Source organism: Phyllostomus discolor, chromosome 2 (genome assembly GCF_004126475.2).
Source record: "Phyllostomus discolor isolate MPI-MPIP mPhyDis1 chromosome 2, mPhyDis1.pri.v3, whole genome shotgun sequence".
Classification (NCBI taxonomy): domain Eukaryota; kingdom Metazoa; phylum Chordata; class Mammalia; order Chiroptera; family Phyllostomidae; genus Phyllostomus; species Phyllostomus discolor.
The window spans coordinates 197108086-197121388 of record NC_040904.2 but is presented as its reverse complement, the minus strand read 5'-3'; the positions used below and the strand labels follow the sequence as shown (position 1 = coordinate 197121388).

Sequence of the window (13303 nt, the reverse complement as noted above, 5' to 3'; positions counted from 1 at the left end):
GCCTACCTACATATTACCTACCATAAGTTTCCATAACTAGGAATGCAATATCCTATACCTACAAGATGCTCTTAATTTCTATGACTTCTTGTGAGGTAGAGAACATCAGATGTAAAATTTCACTTTCGGTACAACAAAACTGGCTTTAGTGCCAAAGAACTGTAAACAGTGCTCTCTCCCTCTCTCCCCTCCCCTTGTCTCCTATCTCCCTCTCTCTCTCTCTCTAACATTCTAATACCTTGGTATAGCTAAACAGGTTTTCCTCTCCTTCTAGATTTCTTTTAAGAAAACAGGCTGAAGCCTGATCAACAGAGATGCATTCAAAAACAACTTTTATTGTCCAATGCCTTAACATATTAAAAGGAGGTACCAGAAAGCAGCCAAAGAAATATCTTTGAATAACAGATTTATGTGTGTTCTCATAGGCTGAAGGACTAAAGAGAAGAACATTATATTAAGCAATAATATATGCCATTTGGAATTCCATTAGGTTTCATAGCATGGTAGTTACCATACTGTCCTGCTTTGGTGGAAAAATCAAAGGCTGTGGGTTGTTCACTTAAGTTACTATAATTTCTGAATGAGTAATCCTCTCTCTGCTATGTTTAGATTAAAAGCAGTATTATTTAACAAATCACAACAGCTCATTTTAAGCACCTTTGATTTCTCTTACTATTTAATTCCACTGTGATTTTCTCCTTGAGAATCTCATTCCCTGATTCCTAGAGAAGCTTTAGTTAGAGCCAGGAAGTCACTGTTTTCCACATCACCATGTGTCTCACCAGAATCCTAGTGTCATTTCCACCTGAATATTCTCTCAGCATCTCTGGTTCATTACATTCTCTTCATCATAGGTCTCTGTTGTGTTTTGCCTGACCAGATTAGTTTCCCCTTCTTTCCCACTATTTCTGTGGTAGCTCAACCCCATTTTTCTTTGAGGAAGCATTCTTCCCCCATTTAATAGACTCTTGGAGAAGCCAATCAGATGTTCTGTCCCTGGAACTTAAATCTTTTATGTAAGTGACAAAGTCTGAAAATGATTAAGAGTTCAAGATCCAATGGTGAAGCTATAAAAGAGGCTACCCAATAGTTCCAGATCCGTGCACTCTCCTGATTCTTGTCCTTTCTGAGCTCCAGTCCTTCGGTTGTTTTCTCCTGTCTGAGCTACTCCACATGTTTTCAATAATTAAGTTAGACAATTGGTTGCTACCAAAAAAATCTTAATTAATTATACACTTATGAAATGCTCTCCTTCTCTTAACTTCCCTATTTCTGTTAGTGACAATACACTCCTCTCTTGTTGGCTTGGCTGAAAATTTCAGATTTGTTACGCTCCTCCTTCCCTTACCATTGACAAGACTTGTAGACCCTATCTCTGCAGCATCCCTTGATATTTCTTCCTGTCTAGATCCACCTGTCAGACCTACATGCCATCTGACTTAGAAAGACAGAATAGTGGAAAGATCAGGGGCTTCAGACTCTCCCCAACCCAGACTTAAAATCTGACTTTTTTATGTGTTAGCTATGCTACCTTGAATAAGCTAATTAATTACTCTGAACCTTCATTGTTTCATTTTTTAATAATACCTATCTCATTAAGGTTATTATAAAATTAAATAAGATCATGTGGATAAATTCCTTATATAGTTTATGGCATATAGTTGGAACTCAGTTTGGTTACTGTTGTTGTTATTAATTTCACTCGCTTCTAATTGTTCCCTGCCTTCATTTTCTCTTCATTCCAATACTTTTGATATAATGCCAGATTGATTTTCATATATATGTGTATATATAGTTTTTTATTGTATTTTTCCCATTACCATTTATCCTCCCATAACCTCTTCCACCTCCACCCACCCCTTCCTCCACCATATATACATATTTTTTAATTTAAATAACTTCTTTAAACTGATAGCTTTGAAAATTCCCATTTTTCTAACAAATTAAATTCAGGCCTTAATTACATATCAATCAGGGCCCTCCATGACACCTTCTACTATTCTCTACTCAGTCTGTACCTGGGAGAAACAGAACCACTCATTCTTCTATGAACACACCCTGCCCTTTTTCTCTTACTTTTTCCCCTCACCCTTTTATCTCTATATTCCTGTCAAATTATTATATATTAGAATCTTATATCAGTAAATAAATGTAAAACACAATAGTGCCTGCCTGGCACATAAGCCCTCCCCAGTAAAAGTTACCTGCTGTTGTTTCCACTCGATGCCTATGAAATGCAATGCATGAGGGAAAGAGGGGACCGGCGAGGAAAGGGGTAACATTATATCTATTTGTTAAATTAGTAAGGATGAAAATCCTATCCATTCTGGGTTCTAGGAACACAAAGATGAATAAGGCATAACCGTTGTCCTCAAGGATTATAGTCTAGAGAGGGAATATATACATAAATAAGTATGAAAATGCTGGATAGACAGTATGTACAAAGGCATTTTGAAAGTGTTCTGCAGGGCCTGGCAAATCTCTGACACATAATTGTAGTATATAATTTCAAGTATTGATAGAACACATACTACTTGTTCTTCAAAGTCCATTTCAAATTCTTGTTCAGCTATAGAGCTTATTCTATCTTCTCAAACATGTGACCTCCCACCCAAGCATATTGTACCTGTCTTAGAAAACTTACCACTGCTTACCATATTTTTGGACCATAAGGCGCACCTAGGTTTTAGAGGAAAGTAGGAAAAAAATTTTAGAAGCAACAAGTGTGGTAAAATATTTAATAACATAAATAACATATTTCACCAATATAAACAGAACTCAACAGCAGCACTAACAACCATTATTCTTCCCAAATTTGGAGGGGGGGAGTGCATCTTATAGTCTGAAAAATACAGTATATACTTGCTTTATTCACCTTACTGAGTTGTAAGCCTTAAGGCAAAAATTGAGTCTTGCTGGTACTTATATGCTCTGAAGTTTATAGCACCTCATCCTGCTTACCATAGGGGCTTAATAATTTTTTTTAATTAGATGGCATACCTTCAAAGGACTGTCCAATTATTTTATTTTATTTTGAACAGTAATCCTAAAAAAATCATTGCTCTTATAGGTCATCTATTTTTTTAGTTGTTCCTTTCCATTAGCATGGACTATGTCACAACATCAATTATAAGCATTAAATTATATCAATATTTCTACATTTCTGTATTTCTCTTAGACTAGTACTTGACTGAATAATAACTAATTCAGTTCAGGAAGTGACTGTTTCTTTTGAATGACTTTTCATGTTTTCTTAGTATTTATGGATTATGTTTTATAAATCACTCAAGCATAAAGAGTTATGTTACCTAGATTTCCTTGCTGATTTCTCTTTTTTTCTTTGTTTCTAAATAACACCATTCCTCATTTAATTTCTGTAGGTAAATGTGAATGTAAGGAACAAGTATTAGGAAACTCCAAGGCATTCTGTGGGATGAAATATACATATGGTGAGTTTGAAATCCTTAAATGCTTCTGAAAATCTATTCAAACTAAATACAAAGAGTTTTCTAGGAAATGTGAGGCCTGGTATATGACATTCTCAATATTTTAAAGCATTAGTCTTGTATAATAATGTTAAACATAGTATTCTGGTCTTGGACTTGATTTTCCTAATAGAGATGGTGCTGCAAGCCCTGGTGAGGGCACAAGGCTTGTAGAGCGATGGCAAGGTTATCCTACTATAAGGAAAAGAAGCAAAGAACAAAAAGGAAAAAAATGACACATAATCCTTTCTTATGATGCTTCCTGTCTTAGTAATCTATAAGGGAAGTCTCTAGACACTTGAACAATTCCTGTGGCAGTTTATCAGGTAATACTAAGCAGAAATCAATCTAAAGCAGTATTTCAAGAGCTCAGGCATTGGGTTCAGACCTGTATGGGTTTGATTTCTGGTTTATTGGGTGGGTAACTTAACCTCTCCAGGCTTCCTCATCTGTAAAGTAGGGGTAATGCCACCTTCCCCATGAAATGTGATTTTTTAAAAAGCACATTACCTTGCTCTTACTAGATGCTCAGTAAATGGCAGGGAGAAGGAAGAGAATTTATATATTTGAGGAGTAAGAGGATATGAGCTGTTTGCCTCCATTTTTATCCTGCCCCCTCTATATACTCTGCATTTCTCTGCCTTTCAAATACCATAAAAATGCAGCACATAGATAAAGTATCACTGCCCTAAATAAAGACTATTACTATATTCAAATTCTAAATTACTTTATATTTACTATTAAATGTATTAAAGATACCTGATCTTGCCAACATATTATTGACTAGGGTCTAGGCTTTTTATTGTTCCATATTTATAGGACCTAAAATATGGATTACAATGAAGAGAAAATTTTAAGTTATGATTTCTGAAACCAAGTATTTAGGTTCTTGATAACATTGTATTTAATCTCATGAGAGATAAAAATGTGAATGTTAAAAACCTCTTAAATCTTATCTAACATTAACATGTGTATTTCTCTCCTTTATCCTGCCAACTTGACTAAATAGTAGAATAAAACTTATGAAATATATAGTGCCTAATAATGGTATTTACTATTAAAAGCAAATAAAAAAAAAACATTTAGTTCAAAGTCAGTCAGTTTAGTGGAAATATCAGTTGGTTTTCATTATTGCATAGGTTCAGTAGCTTTCTGACTAAATTTACAAAAAACTATTGTACATTGGCATCTTTTAATACAATTGTATTTTTTCTACTTAAAAGAATTTAAATGTTTTTAATGATGTAATGAAATATCTTGTTTTTATTAAATACAATACACCTACAGACTTGGGAGAAAAAAAACCCATTCTCTGGCTTAATGGAAAAAAACTTGATTTATTTTATTATTCCTTTAGCAAGTATTTATTGAGCTATTATTGTGAATAGGCAAGGTCCCTACTGTCTTTGAGCTTACAATCTAGTGAAAAAAATATCCCCAAAATACCAAAAGTAACCCTTGCACATTGGCTATGTGTGACGTACTATGCTATGTACCTTTCATGCAACTATCTCATCAGAATTCTAATCCAAACACTACCTGTAATCAACCAGCCAGGCAAACTTGAGCAATTCACTTAATTTTTAAAAATTTGCCTCCTTATACATAAAAACAAAACTAGATGAGCTCTTATACCCCTTAGAAATAAAAAATTTGGTGATTCTAGAAAGACAGGTGTCTGACAGCCTTATGGATATAGAACCAGCCAGGATAGGGTTCTCTCATTACACACAGTCTTTCATCAAGATACAGATGAACCAATAAAAACTAATACTACGGAATATTGCATCCAATGTTCCTTAGGTCTACTTTCTTCCCTATCCCAATTTATTCCATTGCTTATTAATCCCCCCATCCATTTCATAGATGCTAGAGCATAACAGAATCATGAGTCATATGGAATACTGGAAACTGTCATCATGTATTTAGAAGGACAGCCTCCCTAACCCCAGTCAGCTTGCATTTTACACCAGGGGTGTAACACCAGGGAATAATAATATTATTATTATTTAATCTTTTTAGGATATTTAAAATATAGCCTGGGAGTAGCATTTGCTCTTCAAAACATTGTACACAATCAACCAGAAGAGTGTAGTATAGTTAGAATCTAAATAAAAACCAGGATAACAATTCTACTTCCTACATATCTTCTATTTAGTTGATAGCTGAATGTGTTTAAGATTAATTATACTTGCAGTAGGCAAATGGCTAATATTCTTTTAGCATAGTGATATGGGAATGAGTTGCAGTAGAAAATATCTAAAAAGGAAGAGTATAGTTGATTTAGGTGAAGCCAGTACAAAATTCTAAGCCTAATGATTTTTAAAGTTAATTTCCACATTCTCATCATCATTAATTCACTTTTCCATTACACTCTGAAGTATATATTTAAGTTGTTGTTCAAACCTCAAAAGATATGAAATTCTATGCATTTTGACTTTTGGAATTGTATTGTTACAGTGCTAAGAGTAAAGATTTTATCAGCTCATGATAAAGGATCTCATGCTGAGGTCAATGTGAAGATAAAAAAAGTCTTAAAATCTACCAAATTGAAAATTTTACGAGGAATGCGAACATTGTATCCAGAATCATGGACTAACAGAGGCTGCACTTGTCCAATCCTCAATCCTGGTGAGCATTAGATTTTTCTAGCTTAATAACTACCTTCTCTATGCTGAATTGCTGTTTGTCTTACATTCTCTGAACCACAACCTAAATAAACTCTGCAAGAACATCTCTCCTTTTCACATCTGAATTCTGGGGAAAGCCCAAATGGAATTCTTTGAACTGACATCAAAAAACTATTTCTCTTCCAGGTGCTCTATTAAAGTATAATACTTTAAAATCCATCAATATAATATTCTGTGCCCTAAAAGAGAAGTTGCAGATTGGTTCCAGGTGTCAGCAGCATAGAAAGTACTTTCATGAATTTATCTGCCACTAACACTGTATCTGAAAGCTAGGTCCCATTACGGCGCCCTGGGTAGAACTTGCTCCCAAAGGAAGCTCAAATGCAAAATTCCATCTGTGAAAATAATATTGAATTCATTTTTACTGTTGCATGAGAAGCATCTGTTTCTCCTGGGTAGAAAACAACTCCCAAGTTATCATCTTATTTTTCATTAAATGATCATTCTGGTTTCAAACTAGAAACAGCAGAGATAAATAAACAAGCAAGCAAGCAAGCAAGCAAACAACCCCCCCCCCCCAAAAAAAACTTGTAAAATCTTAGAGAAACTTGGCATGCAGTGAAATTTGTACTCTAAAATGTTATGGCAGAGGTAGAGACAAGCAAGTAAGCAAGGGATTCATACCTTTATACACTGTAAGTACACTCCTCTATTGTGTCATAAACTGCTTATTTTTCTGTCTCCTTCATTAAGTTTGAGGATGGGATTTAGATTTTTGATCATAGTACACCCAGAACCTACCATTAGTACCCAATAGTAGTAACAGTTCCCAGACAGTAAGTTCTAGCAAAACAAACAATTTTTTTAAATCTTCTGTATTTCCCAGTTTGTGTAGTCACCATCTGTGTCTTAATGTCATTGTTGAAACAAGTGCATAATTTATTTTCTAGATATAATTCCTACCAAATATAAGTCCAGGAAACCAAGGTTATATTAATAACAAGTTGTTTATGGTCTTTGACAAATAAACTTGAGAGCAACAAACAGATGACTAAGAGAGAGAAGAAAAAAACTATTAATAAAATATCTCCCCCAACCCAAACCATCTGCATAATGAATGATATACATTTCTTGACTTTATTTCTACTGTTAACTAATCTCTCACACCCTTTTATACTCCTTCAGTATTTTCTTTAAATTAATTTAAATTTTAAGAATAAAAGACATTTGAGATAAATAAATAAAGAAAGAAAGTTTCAAAAAACAAATCAAGTAAACAGAACTCTTGAATTTTGAATACAGGAAATGAATGGTCATTCATCTGTGTTCCACTTCCCAAATATCTGTGTACAGGGGCTCTTCCTATAAGCCCTTTCTATCTTGGCAAAAGAAAAAAAAAATCTGCCCAGTTTTTTAGCCAGACATTAAAAACAAAAGCTTTGACCATCTGATCCACCCTCCAGGAAGTGAACTATACTTCCTAATCAGGTTTCTGCCAAACAAAGAATCAACTGAGTTCATCACAATTGAAAGCATAAGCACAATTATTCAAAGAATTCTTGAAAACATGTTTACTCACTTTGAAGAAAAGACTGGAACCTGCCAAAGCAAAACCAGACACTCTCATTTCACTTTGTTTTTCCATTTTTACAAGTTCAATAGCTAAAGCCAAAGAAAGCTGATAAGAAAATTCTGAAACCTTACACTTCAACTTGCTTCCTTTGCTACTTTCCTAAAGAAGCAATCTAATTGGGCATCCCTGCAAATTTATTTGTTCCTACATTCATTCAATAATCATGTATTTTAGAATATCAAGACTAGTACTAAGTTGTTATATATTCTTTTTTATGGGTATAAAATAAACTTTGTGTCCTCAAACATGTAGCAAAGTTCACGTCAAAAACATAGAGATAGGAAAATAAAATGCAAATGCTAACAAACAATACAACAGATAATATTGTTCTTTACGCTAATTTTCAGCATGAGGCTGCTCCATAATTTATGGATTCAGTACCATTTTTATTAATTTAATTTATATTTATACTTTAAATTAATAGCAAATTCCTATATTATTTGTTCTACTTATAGTTTCAAAGTAAATTCATTTAAAATACTAGACTTAACATTAAATTTTCCTAAAAATTACTTATTATAATTTTTAATGAGAATTTTATTATTTTAGAGATAATATGAACAATATCAAGAGCATTCTATTGCATTTTAACTAGTCTGTTAATTAAATATAGAGATTCTTTCTCATGCAGAAGCTATGGTTACCCTTTAAAGAATTTAAATACCTTATAATTCATCTTTCATTTGTGCTCCCCAGTGTTTAAACCTCTCTATGTCATTATTTTCCTTTTATTTCTCTTTTTTTTTAAAACACCATCATAGCTATCTTTAAAATTAGGATTGATTTATTTTAATAACCTTTTTAAACAACCTTTCATTCTTTTAGAAGCAATATATGTACATTATAGAAATTTAGGGGAAAATTTAAAATTTCACATTTCTGCCCCCCAGAGATCACCTCTGTTAGTTAACATCTTAGTGAAAATCCTTCCAGGTCTTTCTTTTTGCACATATATGTCATATTTTTAACCAAAATGAAGTCATTATATATGTTTTATTCTACAATCTATTTTATTCAGTTACTGATCTTTATTTTCAATTTTAATATATTTTCATATAATCTAATACTCAGACCATATTCCACACATATTCCAATTTCACAACTGATCCCCAAATGTTCTTTTGAGCTGGTTTCTTCTTGCCAGTATTCAATCCAGGATCACACACTGTATCTAGTTTTTAATTCCTTCAAGTCTCTTTTATTCAAGTACAGTTTCTTTTTATTGTTGTTGAAAAAATTATTATTGTTGAAGAAAGCAGGCCAGCTATCTTGTCCTACTCTCCTACATTTGTTTGGCTGGTTCCTTGTGGTGTCATTTAGCTTGTTGCTCTACTTCTTATATTTGCTATATATTTTTTAAAGTTTTTTTTTTTAATTTATTTTTAGACAGAGGGGAAGGGGAGGAAAAAGGGAAAGAAACATCAATGTGTGGTTGCCTGCCACATGCCCCCTACTGGGGACCTGGCCCACAACCCAGGCGTATTGCCATGACTGGGAATCAAACTGGTGACCCTTTGGTTCACAGGCTGGCATTCAGTCTGCTGAGCCACACCAGCCAGGGCTATTTTCCATACTCTAAAGAAAAGCTTGATGGAGGCAAGATAAACATTTTAGCTAAAATTCATTACACTTCTTCATGTTTTGTATTTCATGTTAAATCACATCAGAAGACATATAATTCCTGGATGACACCCCATCAGTGCTGCTAAAACTTGACCCTTGGGTTAGAGCCATAACAGTTTGATCTCTCCATTGGGCAGTTTTGTTAAAGAATGAGTGTCATGTTACTTAGTCACTATACAAACATCAAGTTTCCCATTAACCATTTAAATGACTTCATCACCAAATGGTAATCCCTTCCTGAACCAATAATTTCATGGAAGGGCATTTTTTTCTGGGTCATTTGGTGAATAAACAAAAATATATTTATATTTTAAAACCATGAGTTTAAATTGATATTTTCAATTGAATTTTAACATTTCATGATTTTTCTAAATTTCAGTTTTAAGCCCTGGCTGGTATGGTTCAGTGGATTGAGTGCCAGCCTGTGAACCAAAGGGTCACTGGTTCAATTCCCAGTCAAAGCACAGGCCTGGGTTGCAGGCCAAGTCCCCAGTGGGGGGGGGGGGGGGGGCACGAGAGGCAACCACACATTGACGTTTTTCTCCCTCTCTTTCTCCCTCCCTCCTCCTCTCTCTAAAAATAAATAAATAAAACCTTTAAAAAATTTTTAAAATAAATTTGATTTTTAAAGTATATGTCTCTTTATCTTATATTGGAAGTTTTTATTTTTTAAACATAATTACTTACTTGTTCTATCCAATAATATTAATGAAAAATGTTTCAAAATACCAATACTGATATTACTATAAATATTTACTGAGGGAGATTATCATATTTCTTTTTATTAATATAGAGATAATGAGACTGTCTTTTCACTTTGTGTGTGTGTATGTGTTAGACTGAGAGGAATTTTTAATCACCAAGTCAGCAAAATCAGCTCTAGGCCTGGTCAAATCTCACCCTTTTAAAAAATGTATAACAAACATTCTATATTTCAAAAGCACCATTGACTTTATTTAGGAAATATGTGCTATTTTGTATAATCCATAGCTCTTGTCCAATATGTTTCCTCAAGTGGTTATTAAACTTTTATAAAATTCTCCTTAATATATACTACCATACATAATGAGTCCCCATGAAATACTTATTTGCAGTGGTATGTTAAGAGCCTATGGAATCCTTCTTTACCATAGAGGGTTGTATAATATAGAGTTATAGTTCTATAATCAGATACACCTGAGCTTATATCAAAGTGCTGCTACTACTGAGAGACACTGAACAAGTTCTTAACCTTGCCAAGCCTCAGCTTCCTCATTTGCAATACAAGAAGAAAAATTATACATACTTATGAAGCTATTTTCAAGATTAATGAGATCATACATGTAAAGCACTTAGCAAATGCTTATTAATGTCAGCTGTTATTGTCTATTATTCCCTATTTCAACCATGAATATATAAAACCATTAACTATGCATACATAAAAACACTGAAGTCACCTCAAAAAGTCATGATACTATATAGCTCGTTTTGCTTTCTTTTAGGTTTGGAGTACCTTGTAGCAGGCCATGAGGATGTAAGAAAAGGCAAACTAATTGTGAATATGAAAAGTTTTGTTCAGCGATGGAAACCATCTCTTAGAAGAAAAATCATGAATATTTTAAAAAGAGAGTGCAAGTAGCAATAAAGGTGTGTAGCACATAATGGCACTTCTCTATGTATAAAACACAAACTTATTGGAAAGAAGACCTCAATAATGAAACTGGAATTTTTTTAAGTGCCAAAATGTATAGAAATGTTCCAGTGCACGGGCCTTGTCTAACCTATCTCTTTTGGGTCCATGCTTAAATACACTTTGCCCCATAAAGGGGAGTAAAAAAAGTCTATGCTGATACCTGTTTTGTATGGAACTGATTCTGAAATTCCTAACTATTCAAAATATTTTAATAGCAGTATGATATTTAACAGTAATCCATAAGCACAATACATATAACAAGGACTCTTCCCAACTTCAGATATGTTACTTAACATTTGTGCTACTTAAAGTAATAATAAGATTTTAAGGAATCCTCAACTCTTCTATCAGAAAAGGTGTTTCTTAAAAAGAGCCTTCTCTTGCGTGATGTGTGTGAACTTCTGTTGTGGTGTGTTAAGAGGAACCTCTCCACATATATATATAGTACTTCTTTGTATAAAGCACTTTACTACCTACCACGTGTGTAAGTTTGGAGATGCTGTTGACAGCAAGAAAAGAAAAGGATGTGTACGAAAACCTACTGAAACAGAAGCACTGCCGCTACATGTGGACACAAATGACCAGATAAAGAAGTTGTACTATTTGACTCTGAATACTTGGAAAAACTGTGTGAAGATGCAACCTTAAAGGAAAATATGTTTGCATGAAGTCTCAGCTTCAGGCTACAGATTAGATTCCACAGTTACTGGCCATTATGAAACTTTTTAAAAAACTAAACAAAAAGAGACTTTAAAATAAGAGAAAGAAATCATAAGTATAGAAATATACTTTGGCAAAAAGGAAATGAATGTTAAGTTTTAAAAAGCTCACTTATTTACAATGCACTGTACTCACTTCAAAAATTCTTGTAGATACAGAATTTGCTTCATTTTTGTGTTTAGTATTTAAACCTGAATATTGAAACATTTCCTTCTTTTCTTTATTAACAGTATATGATCATCTGTATTTACTCATTTGTTGGCACAATGTATGAGATAGTTCACAAAATTACAGTTTTTCATTATTATTCATCTTAAGTACCCTGGATAGTCACTCTACATATAGTTTCTTCTGTACTTGAATATATAAAACATAAACCACAGTGCCATAAAATTAACTTCACATAGAGGACATATTTTTTCCTGAGGTCCTGTGGATTTGCAAAAAAAAATATATATATATATATATTGCTTTGTTAATTTTTATATGTAATAAAGAAATATTATCTCCTGATTTTTACCTTATTTTCTGATCAACTCTTTCAGTGATGGTAAAGATTACCTTCTCTTAATGAAGGAACTTAGATCTAATTCCTCTAATTAAAATCAAACAAGGGCTTAGTGTTTCTACTCTGTTACTATGGAGTTTGGGGATGGAGTGGCTGCTAATTTAGATGAGTTTAGCTCTAGCATTTGGGCATAAACTTTTTTCACCAGATGCATTGCAGTTTTATATTACATTTACTTTTTAACTAATTTTAAAAGTGATAGAAGTTCATTGTTGAAAATACAGGAAACTATGATGAGAAAAACACCTGTATTTCTACCAACTTGTGGGAACAGCTGCTAGCATTTTAGTATCTATGTTGATTCATTCATGGCCATACTGGAAGCCATCTCTGGGCTACACTGGAAGAAGAGTTGTCTTGGGCCACACATTAAATACCCAAACACTAATGAAAACTTGTGAGCAAAAAAAGATTTTGAGTAAATTTACGATTTTGTGTTGGGCCGTATTCATAGCCATCCTGGGCCACATGCTGCCCATGAGCTGAAGGTGAACACCCCTGCATTGTTTTCTACGCATATACATATCTTTTACAGAATTGTAGTTATACCATACATTTTGTAATGAAATCTATCTTTATCACCTATAGCATGTCTCTCAGTTTCTTTCCTATTTCTATCTTATCCTAGTAAGTGGAACGCTTTCTAGCAGGATATCCTCTACAAGCAACTTATAAAATATGTTGGTAAGTAAATTATACCAAGAAAATTATTTTAAATATTTTTTAAAAATTATCTATTTTTAGAGAGAGGTGTAGGGAGGGAAAAAGAGAGGAAACAAAACATTGGTGTGAGAGAGAAACACTGATATGTTGCCTCTCATACATGCCCTGTGCAGCAAGGGGCTGAACTAGCAACGCAGTCATGTGCCCTGACCTGGAATCAAACTTGTGACCTTTTACTTTGTGGGACAATGCCCAACCAACTGAGCCACACTGGTCAGGGCAAAAAATATATATATTTTAAATACATCA

At 33.5% G+C, this 13303-nt stretch overlaps 1 protein-coding gene across 2 annotated transcripts in view; it reads left to right on the top strand.

Annotated features, from left to right (window-relative positions):
- NTN4 (netrin 4) overlaps positions 1–12169 on the top strand; it is a 98144-nt gene extending 85975 nt beyond the window's left edge. For both annotated transcript variants that reach the window (XM_036019436.1, XM_028531633.2), the window contains exons 8-10: positions 3381–3449; positions 5946–6116; positions 10853–12169. In XM_036019436.1, the coding sequence (XP_035875329.1) occupies positions 3381–3449; positions 5946–6116; positions 10853–10989 (377 nt within the window). In that variant the 3' untranslated portion in view covers positions 10990–12169. The remainder of the gene's footprint in view (positions 1–3380; positions 3450–5945; positions 6117–10852) is intronic.
- Positions 12170–13303: the final 1134 nt, after the last annotated feature.